The sequence below is a fragment of the Rhagoletis pomonella genome, unplaced genomic scaffold (genome assembly GCF_013731165.1).
Source record: "Rhagoletis pomonella isolate Grant_MI unplaced genomic scaffold, Rhpom_1.0 Rhpom_scaffold_00007, whole genome shotgun sequence".
Classification (NCBI taxonomy): Eukaryota; Metazoa; Arthropoda; class Insecta; order Diptera; family Tephritidae; genus Rhagoletis; species Rhagoletis pomonella.
In genome coordinates, this window is record NW_023458561.1 from 70,386,838 (window position 1) to 70,408,743 (window position 21,906).

General features: G+C 35.8%; 1 protein-coding gene across 4 annotated transcripts in view; it reads left to right on the forward strand.

Moving 5' to 3' along the window:
* Window positions 1-21,906, forward strand: part of LOC118743479 (broad-complex core protein isoforms 1/2/3/4/5) — a 100,722-nt gene that overhangs the window by 62,324 nt on the left and 16,492 nt on the right. For all 4 annotated transcript variants that reach the window (XM_036476186.1, XM_036476189.1, XM_036476187.1 and 1 more), the window contains exon 3: window positions 19,664-20,488. In XM_036476186.1, the coding sequence (XP_036332079.1) occupies window positions 19,664-20,488 (825 nt within the window). The remainder of the gene's footprint in view (window positions 1-19,663; window positions 20,489-21,906) is intronic.

Genomic DNA, 21,906 nt, shown 5'->3' on the forward strand with positions numbered 1-21,906 from the left:
AAAAAAAACAATTATATGAATCGGTTAACGTGGTCAAAAGTTGTTCGGTAACATACATAAACAAAAAAAATTCCATCGAATCGATAACCTTCTCCTAACTAAATAAATCTATAAAAATCGATTTCTAAGAAATTAATCTGCCTGCTTTACTGTTGTTACAGATTTATACGCAATCTTTGTAATGTTTTTTGACCTGGTCAATGCTGTCGTCTTCGCTGGAATGACCCATATTTATGTATATGCTTGTGTACAAAATACATAAGCACAGTATGCAAAACCCGTATTCGTACACCCCTGATTTTTATGAATTATTGCACAAGCAAAAAAAAAAAAACTAGAAGAAATTTAAGTTATTACTACTTTCTGTATGATTGTACTTTACAATTTGAAGAACAAAAATCTAGATTTGCAATTTGAAGAATACTGGTAGTCAATTATCCCTCCAACTTTGTATTCTGCAACATATTGCAGCAACCGATTGCTCTAGAATTTACCACTACCCGCATTGATGTGCAACATTTTGCGACTTTTTTTAATTTTTTCAAGGCATTCTAAATATTTCCCATATTAGGTATGGCTCACGATTGGGAGAAACAGAGATGGCGCCCATCCCATTTGGAAAACCAAATAATAATTTAACTGGGTACGGTTTAGTTATTTGCCCAATGATTTCGGGCTATTGTGTCCGAATGGGTGACCCGATCCAAATAATTTTACACACACTTGTAGTCAAGGGTCTACACTTTATTGCAAAAACCTAATTTTGTAATTTTCGGTCACTAATTTATTAATAAATTCGGTCTGAAAAATACACTTTCTGTGAATTTCGGAGTGAGTTCAACGCAAATTTACTGTGGATGGCGTAGCCGGAATACCTTTGACAATAAAAAGATGGTCTGCACAAAAATACTGTTATCGAGTTTACATTTCCGGTGTCAAAATGCTAATTTTGGGCCATTTTCCAAAGGTTCCCCAGGGGTATGTGGAAGGTTTCGGAGGGTCAGGTGTGACTTTCTACGAAGTGTGAACTGTGCACTTGCTAGTGGGTTGGATGTCAAGACCCTGAAAATCGTACTTGCCTAAGGGTATGTTCACACAGAAAGCCGAGCGGCGCCGAGCGCAGCAAGGCGGAACAAAGCGGAGCTGCTGGTATTCGCACCGAACGAAGCGGCACGGAGCTTTTCTCATGGACTAGGCTGCAAAGATATAAAAAACTTACCGTCAATGAAAATCAGCAAAAACATTTGCTAAATTTTATTCAAAAGATTTGTTGTAAACGTATTGTATTTGAGTATTTTAATATCTTGTTTGCAACAGCGTCATGAAGCTGAAATATTAAATAGAAAATTCAAGATAAAAAACTGCTTGGCTTTCAGCTCCAAAACGCTCCTGAAAAGGCTTGCTGTATGAACACTTTCAAATAGCAACAGCAATTTGAAAGCTTCAATCAGCTCGGAACGGCTTCGCTCGGCTCGGTCACGCTTTCTGTGTGAACGTACCCTAAAGGGCTACATGCCCAAAAGCATTGCTACGTGTGTTGTTATTTAATTAAACTTTATATATTTATTAATTTCTGCAAAATCGAACCATTTAATATTAATATTAACACATTTTTCCCAATTGTTTACATTTTTTTTTTTGCTTTTTACTTGTCTCTCTCACAATTGCACCAAAATGGCGTCACGCAAAAATTGCGCTCAAAAATCCTCTCTGATGGGCGCAATCTTTCTATTCCGTTCTTGGGTATGGCTCATGGCACGGAAAAGTTGATAATTACGAAGCATTACGAAAAAATCGACGTTTTGCGAATCGTAGCCGTTCCTTAATTAACTTGTTAATGAAAATGTCAAAGAGTGGTGGATTTATATGTAAATAGAAACGAATGGTAAGAATTTAGAACAATATTCTTTTTAAGTAGGCGCATACATTATTTTATTCAACGAAAAATTAAAAAAGTGGTATTATAGTTGCTAAAGAACTTACTTTTCTTTTGTTTATGTTACTAGTATAACTTTTCGTAGTAGTATTACTACACAAACAGTTAAAAGAGTAACAAAATATTAATGTCTAAGTTGACGGCGGCCGCTGTGGTGTAGTGGTAAGCAGTGCGCGCTTCCACTCCGCAGGGCCTGGGTTCAAGCCCTGGTCAAAGCGACATTGTAAAAAAATATAGAAAAATGTTTTTTCTTAACAGCGGTCGCCCCTCGGCAGGCAATGGTAAACCTCCGAGTGTATTTCTGCCATGAGAAACAGCTTCTCATAAAAATTCAATCGCCGTTCGGAGTCGGCGTAGAACTGTAGGTCCCTCATCATTAAGGCGCACGCCACAAATCGGAGGAAAAGCTAGACCAAACATTAACATATTGTGTAAGCGCCGTAATATATTATACAGGGCAACACTGATTTTGATGCGGCAAATTGTTAAAGCTATTTTTGATTGATTTTTTTTTGTGCTGATTACGAATCCGTAAGTATAAAGTATCCATTGTTTATGCATAACTTTTTTGTTGCAACTATCGAAATCGGTTCCAAATCGTGGTCCACAGTTATGCGGTAACATACAGAAAAAATATATATATATTCCGACGAATTGATAACCTCCTCCTTTTTTTGAAGTCGGTTAATAAAAATAAAATATTTTTTCGGCGATCGATGGTTCTTATCTCGGATCTCTCGAGATGCGCGCTCTGTCCGTCGTTGCGACTGCTGTAGCAGTGCGATAGATTTGCTGTGTTTTTATGACGCTACTAGTATTTCTACTGATTGATGCTGATGCATTTCCGGACAATTGACATTTCGTATACAATCTCGGACGTTAGTATGGAAAGGGATCGAAGATGAGCTAGTTGAGTTGAAAAGCAAACTGGTACTATGCTAGTTCACTGTCTACTATAAATTCCACTGCAAGAGGTGGAGGTGTCCGAATGTTGATTTTGCATACTGTATGTATGGATGGCCAAGCTGTTATTTTAGTTTATGGTGTTGTTGGTTTTTGCGCTAAGACATTTGCTTTTACCTGATAGTATGTATGTACATATCGGCCTTTACACACACACACATACATATGTATGTACATGCCTACTACATGCACACGGACAAACATTCGTAGTATGTACAACGTATGGTTGATTCAAAAAGTTCCACAATGATGAGCCAGGCACGCGGTTTTAACCCGAATATCATTGCTTTTGTTCAAGTTGCAGTAAGTGTAGTCGCAATAATGCCAGGTCGGTCTACCTGTCTCGCGCTCGGCTTTCGAATTCAACGTGGCTTCACTGAAGACCATTCTCTGTGTTTGGAAATATATATATGTATGTATGTATGTATGCATGTCCATATTATACGTATGTATGTATGTATGTATGCACTATGTACATTTATACCACTAATACCATTATTTTTTTCATTTCCCCAATAATTACATGTTTATGTATAAGTATGCTTTCATACACAAACATACATACATACATACATACATACATATGTATCTTTATGTGTACGTATATAGGCGAAGACCTCCGGTAGAAATAGCAACTGACCATCTTAACAACAACAAATAAACCATACTGTTAGGTGAGCTGAGACCTGAGACGCAGCCAAACGAGACAAGTCCAGACGACGAAGCGTTGTTGCTCGTCGTCGTCGTTTGCCAGGGCATACACCGGCGGCGGCGGCAGAGGAGCGGAGAGAAGAAATGAGCGGAGAGGCGCGACATGACTACGCAACTAAGTGCCAAGTCGAGGTTTTGAAATTGGGTTTTGGATATTTTCTTGTCGTCTTGTCTTTTCTTTTGCTTCAGTATGATTTCTCATTCAGTTTGGTATTCGTCAAATTCGCGACGGACATTCCAGCGTGGTGGTAAAGTTTTGTACAACCATTCCTCCAAGTGGCCAGTGTTAAAACAAGCTTGATTTGTGTTTTCTAAACTCAGATTGGAAAATTAGTTTAAGCTAACACGAAAGAACCGAACGAAAAGCAATTTGTGATTTATTATTTGGTGATCGATGTGATGAGTTACAACAAAACAAGTGAAAAGTTGTGCAAATAAAAATTTTCTCCACACACACACGCACAGCGCACAGTTCCAAAAAAGTGCAATCAAGGGGTAATGTTTCACATTCATCGTTATACATATTTATTGTTATGTATGTACTACGAGTGTTCAAAAGTGAAAAATTGAAAAATCCAAACATTATTGCGGAAGAATTCTACATACTTGCTAGCCACTGTACGTACACACATCTTATTCGCCGCCGTCGTCCATCCTAGCTTCACACGTTTATCTATAAATTTATTGAGCTGGCCTAGTCGGCTAGCTAGCTAGCTCGCTCGACTACCTGTCGACCTGTTAGCCTGCATATCTTGCTTGCCTTGGCTGACATTGAAATTTGCTGCAGTAAAATTATAGTACTTGTTTTTAACACATCTCCTTTGGTTTAATGTCTTTGAATGCATGGGCATCGTCGGCACTCGGCACTGCCACCACCGCACCAACGCTCCACAGTTGCTTGCTTGCTTGCTGGCTTTTGTTCATACATACATACATACATACTCTACAGACTGTGGCTAGTGCGACGAGCGTTTACCACTGGTGCAAACTATGGATGCCGGGTTGGTTACTGACTGGAATCTATTTGGTTGGTTAGTAGTCAGTAGTGGCGCCGCGCAGAGTCACAGGCACTGGTTTCACTCACAATGCACTTATGTACCACCGCGGCCAATATCTTCAACTTGTTGATTTGTGTCTTATTTTCTTCTTCGATAAAGTAAAGTCAGTTGCTCAAGTAGTGCGAGAAGACAAAGACAGACACGCAAACGCAACAAGACGACGACTTGGTTGGCCGCTTGCTTCTACACCTTGTCAGCAGCAGGCTTTGTTGCAGATTTCTTTTCTTTGTACTTGGGTTTTATGTTATTTGATTTCTTTGCATACTTCTTGTGTGTGTCTTGTGTTATTTTTGCTTTATTCGCGACTTTTGTGTTGTTATCTTTTCCGCGTTTTTCGTAAGTTTTCCTTTGGCTTTGATTTTCTAAACATGAATCGTTCCTTCTTTTATGAGTTACATACATACATATTTAAGCACTTACTTACTTTGATTCTTTGTTGTTGGTGCATTTTCGTGGGTGATGCTATGAATTGATATTGAATTGAATTGAAAGTGGCTTGGTGAAAGTAGTGCATTAGTCATATGTTGGAAAGCATCCATTTATTTTTATGTTGCAAAACATCCATAGAAGGATGCTGACAGATTTTAAACGTTTGTATTTCCCTTCCTTTACTTCATGTGTGTTAAAATACTGCGCTTGCGAAACAAAAAAAAATTTCACTTAATTTATTGCAATGGTCAAAAAATATGCGTGAACGAGCCACCGCCACCATTTTGTTTAGTGCTGTTGGTGCTCTCGGTGCTGAGCCATGGCCATGCTGTGGTGTCTGTAGTGTTTATGCTGAAGTCACCGTCTCTTCGGTCGCTGTTTCAACTCAGCCGTAAGTTGCGTATGCTCGCCTTAGTGTTTGTTGGCTGGTTACTCGGAGTCATTGACGCTTCTGCGGCTCGATAGCTTTGTGGTTGCTTCAATTGATATTGATTAATTATTTTCGACTCGTACGCAGCGCTTGCGCACAGCTACAGCTGGTCTCAACAATCCGGTTCAACAACACATGCCCCACAGCAATGCAATACACCGAAGCCAAGATCTTACAGCGCTTACGCTTTTGTGCTCCATAGTGCTACAGTTCATGTCGAAAGTACGTTAAAGATTTCGAATATACGACGCAATGTGATCATTTAGTCATTTTACATCAGCGAGTGTAACGCCATTCTCAGTCAACAGGGATGCCACTGATGAAAACGAAAATAATTTACCATTCGCTTGGAAAAATATTTACCAAATATTAAAAAATCGTCCACCTGTTTGTCCCATATAAAATATAGAAATAGATTGTATAATCATTGTACTTACATACATACAATATTGGCCAATACAATGGCACCCCCATTTCAAAGTAATATTGTTTGCCCCTCATGTTTATTTATTTTTAGGAATTTTCAATTAAAATGCAGTTGATTCTCTAACTAGAAAACTGCAAAAGAATGCAACAAATTTTCACACAAATTTCAAACTTTTTTCACAGAAGTGCTAGAATTTTTCTGAGTACACAGTTTTACAGCCCATTCAATTAATGTCCAAGTTTCAAGTGGCTAAAAATTGCCGTTGATTTTTTAGAATTTTTTTCGCCGAAGGTATTGCGGGTTTCTTCCATATAAAACAAAAAAAATCTAAAAAATCAACGGTAGTTTTTAGCCACTTGAAACTTGCACATTATTAGACTAAAATTTAATGGGCTATAAAACTGTGTACTCCGAAAAATTGTATCACTCCTGAGAAAAAAGTTTGAAATTTGGGTGAACATTTGTTGCATTAGTTTGTAGTATTTTAAAAAGTTTCAAACGGGTTTATATGAATTTTGTTAGAGAAAAAACTGTACTTTAATTGAAAATTCTTAAAAGTAAATAATTAAACATAAGTGGCAAACAATATCACTTTGAAAGGGGGGCGCTATAGATATGTCCAATACTGTATGTGCTTTAGGGTGATCCAAAAACAGTTAAATCGAAATTGTAATGCTCTCACCCCCAAGGATTGTACTATATCGAAAAAACTATACCCCTATTTTTTTGTAGAAATGATATAGAATTCTTGAAAGTCAATATTTTTCGATCGGAAAGCTCTGGTTCTCTTCAGGAGGCTTTCAATAACAATACCAAATTGTTTATTAAACCATTTTTTTAATACAAACGATTTTTTATTGCATTTTTCGGGGTTTTTTGGCGGACCTATAAATTACAGTAGCGAGGAAAAAATGGTTAAATAGACAATTGGGTACTATTATTCGGAATCTTCTGCAGAGAAACAGAGTTTTTCAATCGAAAAATATTTATTTTCAAGAATTCTCTACCATTTCTACGAAAAGTTGCTTTTTACATGGAAAACTTGTGCGCTTTGAGCGACCTCTAAATATTCCTAAGGGGTGAGAGCATAAAAACTCCGACTTTACTTTTTCACATGCATATTTGGAACCCTAATGTGCATACATATAGTATGTTTAATAACATACAGAATTATTTTAAATTTTCAATTTTGTGGGGAAAGGCAATCAAAGTTTGATCAATTCATACAGTTGGTATATCAAACAAAAGACAGATGGAAACACATGCCACTTCGCCCTTTTTGGGGAGTTTTGTCGTCCTGTCAGGCTTATGGTTGGTTTTCACTATGTCATATTTTGACGCCAAAATTTGTCGACATATTTTGACAGAACTTTATCTCCTTTATCCATACCTTTACCGATAATATTATGCGCCAAAAACAAACAGATCGTCGCTTTATCAGCACACGTAAAAACCCTTAAATACAAAATAGTTGCAGCGGACAGTTTCCGCAAGCTTGTTTAACCATTTCACGAATCCAGTTAGCACCACTAAAATTCGGATTAGATTTTGGCGCAAATAAATTTACCACTACATACATATGTATGTATATCAAACAAAACCCGCAGCTTTCTTATATTATACAATACCGTATAACGACATTACTATTGAACACGCATAGCATAAAAACGCCAAAAATTTAATTTAACACTTAAACAGATGACAGCCTTTCGGTTTCACAATTTTAAATCACCCTATACCGCTAAAAATTTCGAACTTCGAAAAATTAAACATTATCTCACATCTACAAGCCAAGCTCTTGAATTTGACATCTCATTTTTGAAATTGGAAAGAACGGCGCAAATCTGAAGACCTTCATAAAAAATGCCTTCGCGTATTATACATACAAATAGTTAGATAGAAATGACTTTTCGAATAGGTGGCAACCCTAATCAAAAGTATTTTGAAACTAAGGAATTCATAAAACCCCTTGATTTGACACTCATATTTAAATATATACACATGTATACATATCATTCGATTCAATTATGTGATGTTGCCATATTATCATTATGCAATTGAATACAAAAATATGTATTGTATGAAGATACAGTGACTCAAACAAGTTAAGCCCAAAAATTGTAAAGATTCAGATCAAAAAGCCCGAAATTTTGATGAAAATGTGTCGAACTTTCCTAAATTTTGTATAAATTTAGAAACTTTGCATTATGCACGTATGTATGTATATGGGTTTTGGTTAAAGCTTGGGCAATGTTTTTATCGAAATATGACAACAATAAAAATTAACTGAAAAGCGTAGTGAATATTTAAAACAAATCAACACATGGACACTGGTTTGGGTCACTGTATTTACATATGTACATAAACAAACGAGAAATTGTACATACCAATGTACGTGTATGTATATATGTACATATATATATGTAACTAATTAGTTGGTGTATTTGCAATATGATTATATCCAATTAATAATTTTGTACACCTTTGACTACAATTAATCATCATAATTTCATTATGAACTTTTTCGCTAGCCTAAAACAGTTGCAACCCTGCTCTAGTAATTCAAGAAACTGTGCTTAAATTTTTTTTTTGGAAAGCCTCCAACTCCTTCAAAAACTCATTTTCGCATTGCTTTAGACCTTAAACCATTTTTGCTCAGTTATTTGCTTAGAAATTTTCAGTTCGAATAAACATATGTAAAGGGGGTGGTCCATAAGTGTTTTTTAACCATATGTTATTTTAACAGTGACAGCTCTTCCCAGCTCGAAATCTTGACAGAAAGTCACTGTCATATCTCCGCGGAACGAAATGAATCGAATTATGATTGAACAACGTTGGCGAGTAATGCAAACGAAACATCATCAACGGAGGCATGATAAACGATTTTTTGTGGCGGGACTGTATTTTTATGTTTAAATTATTCGTTTATAAGAAGCCGCCATATCTATATGAAGAGCTTAAGTTTTCCAAATACACACGCGCCTTATATTTCGATTAAGCTGCGACTGTCTGTTCGTCTGTGCACACGATAACTCGAGTAAAAAATCGAAATCGGACAATAACCACGCCCACCTCTCATATAACCTCAAAAATACGAAAACTGTGATATTTTAGTAACTACTGAAGCTTGATATTTACAATTACCATTAGTTGGGAAATAAGAATTTTATACATTTTTGGAAAATGGGCGTAGTTACGCCCACTTATTATATGTGTATGTCTCGGTATCCACTTCACCAATTTCAACATTTTCTCCTATTGGCACAGTTGCTGGTCCTGGTAAAACATACATATCTAACAGCTGTAAATTTATGACCACATATGTGTATCTAGGTTTCCATCAATTTGTACCAAACTCGGTATAATTATTGTACTTGTCACACAAAAGCAAGACGATGAAAATTCTTGAAATCGGAGTAAAATTACGGCCTGTTTTCATATAATGGTATATTTCTGAAATGCTGAAACTTCGATATTTTGAAATTTGAAAGGATGCTAATTTACTTAAATTTTATACTCGCAATACAATCCCTTGAAAGGAAGTAGCATTATTATGGAATTTTGAAATATGGCGTGGGCGGCATCACTCATAACTATTTTTTAGTTTATCTCATTAAGTCTAGCTGAACATAATAATATCGAAGATCTTGTTTGAAATAAGGCTAAAAACACCCCCTGCTTACCATGGAACGGTAGTTTTCGGAAAGGGGGAAAAGTTGTATTTAATACTTCACTGGTGAAGTCGCATAATGAGGTAGTTATAAGTTTTCTACGTTTTATACGATTCTGTTTGTAATATACCCTGCAAACCATTTTTTCAGAGTATTCTGAATCGTAAAGAATTTTTAAAGAATTCGGAAAGATCCCATCCGATTTTTTGCAGAATTTTCTAAAATGAAATAAATTACGCACACTTCCATTCTTTTACGAAATTTCGGAAGAAAATCGGTAAAGAAATGAAAATAATGCTGCTATGTGAAGAATTTCTTGCAGACTTTTTTCAGAATTTTCTTTATTTTTCGTACAGAAATTTCTTTACGAGTTCGTGCCAACCACTTCATATAATTTTCTTTGAAGATTCGGAAAAAAATCGTTACAGAAATCAGATACTCCTAAAGATTTCGTTAAGATTTCGGGAACTTTGGTTTGCAGGGTACATTTCTATATTTGTTTATACATATATTATTGTTGCTCTTTACTTTTATTCAAACATTTACATTACACGTACTCATCTGTTCCTTTTATTGCGCAATAAAAGATTAAATCTTAACGCGCTACTGTGTTTATAACGAAATAAATGAAATCAAATTGAAGACATGGACTTGGACGATTATTTGCGCGCCAAATTCGGTAGTCGTGTTTACAGCCCTCTCGGCACTGCGATTTGCCTTTTTTGTTTGTGGGGTGCCGTAAAGGATCGATATTATGCAAACAATCCATTAACGATTCAGGCCCTTAAGGCGAAAGCTGTTTTTGGTTGGCTTTTTTGTGCTGATTCCAACCCGTAAGTATAAAGTATCCATCAGCTTCAAATTTTGAGAAAAACGTCTCGGCTACTATACTAATTTAATTTTTTTCGTGGAACATTGTGCTATTGAAAAAAAAATAAATACCAAAATCAGTTTTGGCTATTTTCAGGGATAGTAGTAGAGAGTTCTAGTTTTATTTTAAGTAGTGCTGGGCAGTATCGATACCAAAGTACCAAGAAGTCGATTCTCAAAAGTATCGATACTGAGTACTCCAAAGTAGGTAGCATTCAATCGACGTTACTTGGGATTAAGATATTAATTTGAATAAAGTTCTGCCAGCTAGTTAGATTTCTACACTAAGCATTGAAATGTTACCAACATATGTATATTTAAAGAAAAGACTCGATTCTCAAACCGTTTTTGCACTTTTGGGTTGCTTCGTCAAAGCGGTTTTTTTAGTCTTTGAACCGGGGTTTCGGTTCGGTTCAACGGTTCGAAAAAAAAAAAAAAAAAAAATAACGCGCAAGTTTAAGAAGTCTTTCAAATGAGATGGATTGCCTTTACCTTTGATATTCTCACATGGTAAACAAACATGGTTGGTATTACCATGCTTAACAAAAAGTAAAAATAGTGGGTACATTTATCTATTGCAAATTGGTTAAAACGAACCATTTCTAGTATACAGTTTTTTATTACTCGATTAGACCCACAACATGCGCTATGTGACGTTCCAGGTTACACGACTTTTTTAATTTTGTTCCGTAAAGTTATTGAATCGGAATATTTTTCCCGAAGGCCCCACAAAGCCTTTCTCGGTCCAGTGCATACCACCCTTCTCAAAAATATATCTATACTAACCAGTATGTATGCTCCGCGAATTTACCCCTTTGGGTAGGAAACGAAAATATATCCTTGTGGTAACCTAAATGGCGATTAGTAGGTTGATACATACATACATATTTCGCCGCAGCGAAAAATTTATATCACAATTAATACATATTTATTCTCACATGACCATTATGAGGCTATTCTATTTATAGATCCACACATTGTAGATAGCTCATGAATGGCTATTGTCCAATCTACATACATACAGACAGACATACTATACGCATAACATACGTAGTATGTGACATGTATGTACATGTGCATGTAAACTTGTTACGCGCCTGCACGCAAGCGTAAGATATGTACATACCACATACATATGTACATAGAGACAGGATCATGGTCACAACTACAGCGTCGTACTCTGTTACACCATAAACAATATAAATATCGCGCGTAACCTGTTCCACAAACCTGTACCTGTGCGGCAGGCCTGATTGGCAGTGGCAGTAAGTGTGGTAGTTGGCTAGTCAGTCATCTGGCCATGGATTGGTTTTCGTTTCGCAGCTCATGCAGCGCGGTACCAGTTCCACTCCTTCTGCTGCAGTTAATCAAATTAAAGCAACGTTGCCGCATAACTGTAAACGTTTCTATGTTCCATTTTCTTTTTCCTTTCGTTTGGACTCATTTACTATGTCACATATCAAGAAGCTTTCTTGTGTTAAAAGGGGGGGCATTTCACTACAGTGTTGTCCTTTTGGTTACATTGCATTCTGGAGAATTCAACAATAAAGTCCCAAATGGCAGGTACTATCTATCCGAAACCGAATCTATCAGGCCTGCTGAGAATCTTATTTTCCTGGAATGATAGATACACCGGAAATAATATACATATTGAAAAGTATTTTATAATTTACGTTTTTAGAGATTAGGGATTTAGAGATAGAGAGGATCAGATAAAATGTGCAGTCTAACAAAATGGCGAGCATATGTGTTTTTCTACATACTATGTGTCTTTTTGTGTACCAACTGTATGAATTGATCAAACATTGGAAGAAAAATGGTCCAACATTTTGTACAGTGTGGTGGTTTTCCAGCATTAAAATAGCGCCGGAAACTGAATTTGGGTACTCCAACCTTTATTCTTGCTACCTTGATAGAGTCGTCCCAAGTGAATTTTATTGTATAGTGTTGTGATTTTTTTTTATAAATGTTATTCTATTATAAATACGGTTACCATTCGTACCGATTTTTGCGGGACAGTACCGATTTTGAGAAATTTGTCCCGCTGAATATTTTTTAAAAGTCCAGACGTGTAAAAGTCCCGATTTTTTCTTATTTGTTCCGATAACACCCCGATTTTCTGTGTTTACTTTATTAATTTAATAAGAGTATCCCCTTTACTCTGGCCCAAAACCAACTTTTCGTACAAACGTGGCAGCACTTTCGTTATCACAAAAGACATAGAATATAAACATAGCCAGCAAGCATCCGTATTTTTTACGATCTTTGGTTATGTTTGACTCTGTCACACTGGTACTTTTTTTTATGTATGTCACTGCATAACTTTGGACCAAGTTAAGTTATCATTGGATCATGAAGAGATTAACGATACTCTTAAATTTTTATATGAGAATTGAAGTCGGTTTTGTTTTTTGCTTAAAAACAACTTGTTTTAATTAAATTATTCTCACTTGAATTTTGTGAAATTTTATAAAATAATACTAATACCCTGAAACAAATGATGGATATGAAAAATATGATCTGTAGAACACCATGTATTCGTCTCTGTCTAGTCCTTCGAAATTTTTTGCTGGGCTATGCGTTACATCTTAGCAAATTTTGCCCCTACTGAAACCAAAGAAATTCTGATACATACTTACATAAGTATTGTAGGTTATCAGATCTTATTTATAATCTCTTTGAACATACACAGGTGCATACGACGAGCCCCAATTAATTTCATTTAAATAAATGGTGTGTCGTCCATTTCCGCTGTAGTGCATATTTTTATGCGCAATATTTAACTACTTCCGGCGAGGAGACATCTATCTCTAGTGTCTAATTGTATGTTCTTCGATATGATATCTATCGACGAGGTTGATGTCTATACTTTTTTTTATAGGAACATTGATTATAGCAAAGGTGTATGGACAAACAACATTTCAAGCTGATAAAAGCGTTGCAATAATAAAAATATTCCGCCGAATTGATAACCTCTTCCTCCTCCTTTTTGAAGTTGGTTGAAAATCAAAAACAAAAACGAGAGCTTGCTACAAATCAATTTTTATTTGATGCTTATGGCTCCACGCAAGCTTTCACTCGCTTCTATCTTCGCTCGCTGTCTGAAACCTTTCGAGCAAAAGTTGAAGCGCTGATTGCGCTGACTGCCAGCCTAATAAAAACAATGTCAAAAGTTAAATCAATCTTTTTTTTTTTAATCTACCGATTTTTCGAAAAGAAGTGACTGAATTACGGTATGTGGATTTTCGTAATTTAATCTATATTGGTTGGATTAAGATCATCAGTACTCAAAAAAACTATTGCACGCTCTTCCTTAAGTATGTCATACTTTTTTTTCTTGCTAACGAGAGGATTACCGAAGAGGCACCGCGAAGCCCATCCCCTCTATTTGCTAGTAAACAATAAAATGTTTAAATGTATATATCAGACCGATATTGATACTTCATCGATACTTTGTATTGTTTTTGCCCATTTGGTGGGATGTCAGTCATCCCAACTTTCACGTCGAGCTCTCTTTATCGGGCGAATCGCTATATATATAATTTTAAGCAGTGCTTGCTTCCAACTCTCCATAATTATAAATTATTAATAAATACATACATATGTATAAACGAAAGATATACATACAAAAACATGCATGTACATGTGTCAATTTAGATGTGTACTTATTATGGACATACAAATACATACATAAGTATGTGTATATGTATGTATGTAGGCTACATTATTGCTGTATGTATTTCTAAGTATAAAACGTATATGGTTGGAGTGTTGTATGGCAAATTAGCTTAGCTATTACGTACACACTGTCTTTGACGACTGTGGCCATAACCATGACTCGATTTGAGGTCAATAAACGACTGAGAAGAACGCCGCTATGAAAAAATCGTCACTTTAGCTGTGTAAAACGCGTGGATTGGAAAGGCAGGCAGCAGCGGCAGCGGTGAGTCTTCGATGGATATCATCGCTATCGCTTGAGGTTGATGATGTGTGCGAGCTGATGAGAATTTTAACAAATTTCGCAATGCGAACAGGTTTTAAAACGTGCAACAAATCTCCAACACTGCTCCACCACCTGGCTTTGTGCTGAGCATTTTTTATGCCGTTTTCTCACACAGCCAGGCGGCACCAATCGTATTACCAGTGTTCATACATTTTTCTCAATCTTTTCAATGAATTTGAAAATGTACATTCAACTCTCGAATTATGTATTTATTTGATGAGCGTAAAGACTTCCTAGCGAGTTGGCTTGCATTAGTGGGCATATGTATATGTATGTGCATATGTTTGCATTTTTACAGGTACACATGCTTACATACATATGTATGTATATACATAGTTACGGTGACCAGATTTCTAAGGCCTAAAATCGGGACATTTCTATAGCATCGAATACGAACATACAACTTTGTTTTAGGATAAAAGGACATAACATCTTTTAATACAGTTTTATTAAAAAAAAATATATATATATCAAAGAAAATGTAAATAGGGAAGACATTTTTTAGCAAGTTTTGGCTACTTTCCTTGTTTAAAAAATATTTATTATTTTTTATGAAAATAAAGCTTACTTTCTAAAAAAAACATGTAAATCAAAATTGCAAAATTCGTAGAAGATTTGTAAAAATTCGAAGAATTTTAGCAAATCGTCGCCTCAGAAAACGGATGTCGAATGTTACAAAACACGATTTTGAGAAAATTTACTTTGAAGTTTAAGGTAGAATTAATCCCAAACTATACGGTCGATTTTTGTAGTGTTTGAAGGCGTAGTTGGTGTTATTAGTTTTTATTTTCCAAATTTTTAAATTTAATATCTCTAAACCTTAATGAGAAAATTGACTTTACTCACCACTTTTTTTTGTCCATAGAACATACGCAAATACTAAAGTATCTATTTCAACGACGATGGTATAATTTGATGAAAAAATTAGATATATTTATTGAATATTAATTACTTAGTAGAAAAAAACAACAAAAACATGCATATTCATGTGTTTAATAAAAAATTCTATAAATCTTTTATGCTGTAAATATGCTACGAATATACGTTTTCTTTTTTATGAAAACAAAAACCAATACTTAAATTCAGTCTTTTGTAGATTTTCATTTCTTTCATTTCATTAGAGACTCAGTGCAAGCTAAAATTAAAAAACAAAAAAAAATCTGTTTCTTAGTTTAATTCCCAATTTCAATTGTGTCGTTATAGCAGAGTCGTCGTAAGCTCAAAGTTTTGCGATGCATACGAAAAACTCCTTATGATTAAAAAAAAGTACGTACAAAAGGCATAGCAATCATTAATATTATGTAACATAGGACAAAATTCACACGAAACATCTCAAAAACTAAGGGAGATTTAAAAAAATGGATTCCAGAAATCGAAAGCGCATGCCCAACTTAGTAAATCTGCATCAAAATTCCAAAATCGTAATTTTGCACATTCGACATCCGTTTTCTTAGGCGACGAAATGTTGATCAAAATTTTTAAAGGTTTTAAACAAATTTTCTAGAATGGTTTTGAGTGTGCAGTTTTGTAGCCCACTAAATTTTAGTATAACAAAGTGCAAGTTTGAAATAGCTTGGACTGACCGTTGTTTTCGGCAATTTTTTGTTCGCGCATTTTCTTCCATAAAAAATATGTTAAAATTTTTTTTTTTGTATGGAGAAAACGAGAAAACCTTCTACAAAAGAAATTTACCAAAAATTAACGGTAAGTCCGGAGAATAGCCAAAGAATGCTAAAATGCCTCTTCCTATTTATATTTTCGGCACCGTATCTACAGCTTATATTTTTCATATCCATGATTTTTTTGAGGGAATTAGTATTATTTTCTAAAATTTCACCAAATTCAAATTAAGGCGCATTCACCGTTCATGTCTGGAGTCTTTTTGTTAGTAATTTTACGCGTTCCTTTCCCACTCTGTCTCACTGAGACCGCGACAAAAATGTGCTGAACACTCTTTGTTCGAATCAAATTGATTTTGATTTTCTGTCTGAACGACTTGGTGATTCAGGTTGCCGCGTTCTCCTTTATATGCGTTTGCAGCGAATTGCATATATTATTTATTTGCCCTCAAAAACGTATGTAGGCAACAATATCATCAGCTGTTTGCTTCAAAACAAAGTAAAATGTACCGAACTGAACGGTGAAACGTACGGCAGCACCCTCTCCGGCAAAAATGTTTTGAGAGCAAATAAAAAGTTGTCCGGACAAGAACGGTGAACCCGCCTTTAGAATCGTTTAATTAAAGAAAAAACGGGTTGGCATTCCTTTATGGCCGTTCGTCAAAGGGGCGGTGGGCGAAAGGTAAGTGGGCGTGGCACCTCTAACCCACCTTTTTGGAGAGGGAATGAACCCCGCCATTGACAAAAATGCAACCCCCGACCACCTAGGTCCCCTATGGTTCCCTAGGGACCCCTTAGAAAAATTGCCAAAAATCACAATTTTCATTTGCGTTTATTCGCTTGAAAAATGTTAAATATTCATTTAATGGAAAGTTTCCCCGAAAAAACTTAAGAAACAATTGTAAAAACCTGAGAAAAATTTAGACAAAAATGACAAGAATGCAATATAGCGAGAGTACCAGTTTGACAGAATAAAACATTCAAAAATATCGTAGAAACTAAGGATGGTGCCTATTTTTTTTGCTCCCTTATATTCTAAGTCCTTTGTGATAACGAAAGTGGTGTCACGCTTGTACGAAAAGTGGTTTGTGGGCCAGAGAAAAGGGGATACTTTTATTAAATTAATAAAGACAACACTGAAAATCGGAATTTAATCGGTACAAATAAGAAAAATCGTCACACTTATACGTCCCGACTTTGAAAAAAATTCAGCGGGACAATTTTCTCAAAATCGGTACTGTCCCGCAAAAATCGGTACGAATGGTCACCGTTTATTAATTGCAAGTGTATATGACCCTATGTGTGCATGTATGATTTAAAACCATATGTGGACAAGTCGCATTATGCCGGCAATGAAACGATCAGTTTTTTATATGATTCTTACCTTGCTGTAAGAAATTGTTTGTGCACAATTGTATATTGAGAGGATGAGCTTAATTATAAAGCACCCAGCAGAGAAATCCCTCCAAATGTTTATAACAGGCAACTTTTGTGCTTTTCGAGCTGCTGCACTTTTTACCGCCTAGTAAGGAAAACTAATTCAGTCTTAGGTGAATTTACCTCTCAACCACAGTTTTTGACCAGGAAACTGATAAATCTGCGTATTCTTTAATTTCAATCTCTCAATTATTGAGTTCAATATAATAAACAGCCTCCTGCCCCTTTAGCATCGGTCGCTGATAAAGAAACTTTTTAACACCAATATCATTTTTTAGATTCTAGGGTATATACTAGGGATGTTGCGAATGTGGAATTTTAAACATCCGCGGATGCGAATGCGGATGCGAATATCTAACAGCTAACATCCGCGGATGCGAATGCGGATGTCAAGTATTTTTAAGAAACAATTAGAATCGACCATAATGGCGAGGCCAAACCTTCTGTAACTTCATCAACGTTTTTCGATTTAATTTCTGTAATTAATTTTTAATACTTTTTTTCGGCGACTGGTTTGAAAAATTTGTGCTTATAGCGAGCTAAATAGGTGGATATGAAAAATAAATTATTATTTTCCAGGAATGAAAATTTTGAACAAAATTCTGTTTACAAAGTTTTGGCTGCCACGATTCGGCTGGCAGAATAATGTTATTTAAAAAAAAGCACACTGTTTTTTATAAGCATTTGAATCTCAGATAGTTACGTAATTCTTATCTTATTAAAGTTTTATTTGAGCATCGAATCTTTTTATAGCCAGACGTTTATCATTTCTGCTGGAAATCCCTATTGAAGGAACTTACTCTTTGACTTTAAATAGCAAAGAAGGGACAGTTTTACCACTGAAGTTTTTAGCCAAGAATCCAATGTATATTCCTATGAAAAAAATATTGCCCGACAAGTAAACAAAATTATTGTTTTTAAAATTTTTGCTAATAATAAATTCCCCAAAGAGCCCGATTTGAAATTATTGAAACGAATACATATATGTAACATCAAAAGCAAATCACGAAAATTTGGTTAAGAATTACACAGTACAGAAAAAAAAAATATTGTTAAAGACTCTGTTCTCTCTGACGTACGTGAAAGGTCAAGTAGAAGTTGGAACTTGTTTGACTGCCCATTGACAGCAGCTCGGTTAGATAGCTTAAGAAATAAAATGTTTAAAGATATTTTTATCGAAGTTGATAAATATGACATTTGACCAGTTTTGCTACACAAATACTCCCACGAACACTGGCAAAAATATTGGCTACAATTTGTCATTTTGTTTGCCATGTATACGTTTTATCAGTGCATCCGCATTGATTATTGCCAATGCAAATGTTGAAATTAATGCGGAAGCTCCGCGGTTGCGAATGCGAATGCGGATATTCGCAACAACCCTGGTATATACGTATTTATTGCTGTTGGACCGGAAATACCCACTGGTCCAGGCGATTTATGGGGATCAGTTATGATTGGTTAATAAACTGTGGTGCAAATCGCGTTGATTCAGTTATAAGTAAATGCCCCTGCATACGTACATACATATATCAATAGTTCGGCACTAATTTTACAAGATGACACCATAAAATTTCTCGCAAAAGAGTGAATTTTGCTTTTATAAATTATATAATTTTCATAGTAGCTACACTCCTGAAGTCTCCTGAAGAGAACCACAGTTTTCCGATTGAAAAATATTGATTTTTAAGAGTTTTATACCATTTCTACGAAAAATATTTTTTTTTCTCCTTATAAAATACATGGAAAACTTTGAGCGCTTTGAGCACCCCTAAATATTTTTTGATTTCAAAATAAAAAGTAGGGGTATATTTTTTCGATATAGAACAATCCTAGGGGGTGCCGGCATTAAAATTCCAACTTAATTTTTTTTTTGGACCACCCTAATGTACTGAATGTATTTTAACTGAAAATTTTTTAAAAATAAATAAACATCGTTTTGAATTTGGTTACAAATCATATTTGTCCAATACTGAACATTCGACCGTTTACTTTTTTGTGACCTAATATATACATATGTATGTACTTTTTTTTTACTTTTTTCATACGTTATTTAATATTTTAAACAAAAGTTGCAAGTTGTTTAATTTTCTTGTATTATTGTTTCAGGGTTTGTTACGTACTGCCGAACAGCTGAAAATAAAGGGACTTTGTGAAACGGCTGAAAACACAGATGATTTGAACGACACTGCTACAGCTACAATCACCGTATCGGAGAACATTCAACAAGCAGTTGTTGGTAACATCGTCAACACTACTGTATCGCCAGGTCAGGCTTCGCCCAACACACAACATCAGCAGCAGCAGCAGCAGCAACATCAACAACAACAGCAAATCGCAACGAATACTGCTGTGCTTACGCATAATATCGGTAACGTGCCCGCTGCCAATTCACAGCAAATTGGGTCGTCGGCAACTGCAAATGCCAATGCCACCGGACAATTAGTTGTTGCGGGCTCCACATCATCCCAACAACCACAAATTGGGCGTAAATCTCGCGTTCGCAAGCGCTCAAAATCCCCAGATCTACAACAACAACAACAATTACACAATACTCAACAGCAAGTGCAACAACATCCGCAAACAATTCTAATTCAGAATCAAAATCAAGCAGCTATTGTTAGCTTACAACAGACTTCATCTGGCAATTACATACCCGTGTCCGGAGTGCAAACCGTAACCACTAGTGTAGCTGGGCAGCAGCAGGCGGTGATCACCGGTGACGAGTCAGATACGGAAAAGCCGACGTTGTCGAAAATCTGTAAGACAGAGGCAGCGTCAGCGTCACCTGCATCCAGCGGCTCTGGCGTGTCGGGTTCAAATAATGCTGGCAGCGTAACGACTGTTGCAGCACCAGGCACAGCGATTGTTACGCAAATTGTAGTAGCTCGAGACGTCAAAGACAAAAATATGACTAGTTTAGGAATGGGAATGGTAAGTGTGATATGATGATAAATGACACTAGGAAACAAATTTAGTTTAAATAGAGTTTCAAGGGCATTTTTTATTTTTATTTTTATTTTTTCTGGGATGACGCCCGCCCGTGAACAATTTAAGGTATTACCTCACGGGGCTGGTTGGCGGCCAATAGGCTCGCTACGTTATTTAACCGGTTCTAGCTTGTTCAGATCGTCTTAGATCTATAAGAATTCTAGAAATATGTGCGCACATTTTGTGTGAGGAATCTCCAAACCCAAATCTATTTAGAACCTCTCGTTTAGGGGTCATGTCCCAAAAGAAACTGTGTTAAGTAGTAGTTTGAATCTCCGTGGGCTCTTTCCAGCCAGTTTTTAATGCGTGGAATAAGCTTATGAGTTCACCTACCCTTTTCCGATTCATCCCAACGCTTTTTCCAGATCTCCATAGAGCGACGTCTTTCCTGCTCTGTAACTGCTTTTCGGTTGAAAGTGGTATTTCCCACAGATACACGCTTATACACTCTTTGCATCTCGTTTGCCAGGATATCTACGGGAATCAGTCCGGCAATTACGAAGGGTGCTTTGTCAGATATTGTTCGGAATCCACAAATAGTCCTTAGTGCGCTTAGGCGATACATCGCATAATATATATATATCAAAGATCACAAAATACTCAAATTCTCTCATCCGTAGCGAAGATCAAAGCACGATACAAAACAAGGTTATATATATTCCATTGTTACTTTTTCGTCGCCATATAAACAACCTGACAATTAAGTAGAATGTGACACATTTCGTGCTACCATAAGCCAATATCTAAAACCCTTCCCATTTTATTATACATTTTTCGTTTATTTAAAACACATTGTTCTTAAAATCAAATTTTGAACAAGCAAATGGTCTTTGGTTTTTGAAAGAGATTTTTTAAGTTAATAATTGTAGTTATAGTTTGCACACTTAAAAATAAATCATATTTTTTTTTTTTTATAAAACATTGTCGCATATTACTTTCGGCAGGTTTTTGGGAAATAGCGATTTATGTTTGGAATTCAATTTCCAAAGTATCGGTGATTGTTACTACATAGTTCACGAAATTCTTCAATTATTTTATTTTAACTGTTTATTGTTCATTATTCTTGAGTTTTTGAGCCACTCTTTAAAAAAAATAAAATCTAAACTAAAAAAAAATCAAAATAAAAGTAAAATAAAAAAATAAAAAGAAAGCTTCGCTGCCCGACGACTCGGACTCGAACTCGGATCTCTCAATTTGGCAGTTTAGCGCTTTGCTCACTAGGCCATTGCGACTGCTGGGGTAGCGTGAGCAAAATGGCATACATAAATGTCTATTGTTTCCTTTGCACCAGCTGATTTCGGATCCGCATTCAAAGCTGGCAACGATATTTTCGAGTTCACACGTAGCAGGCATTTGAATGC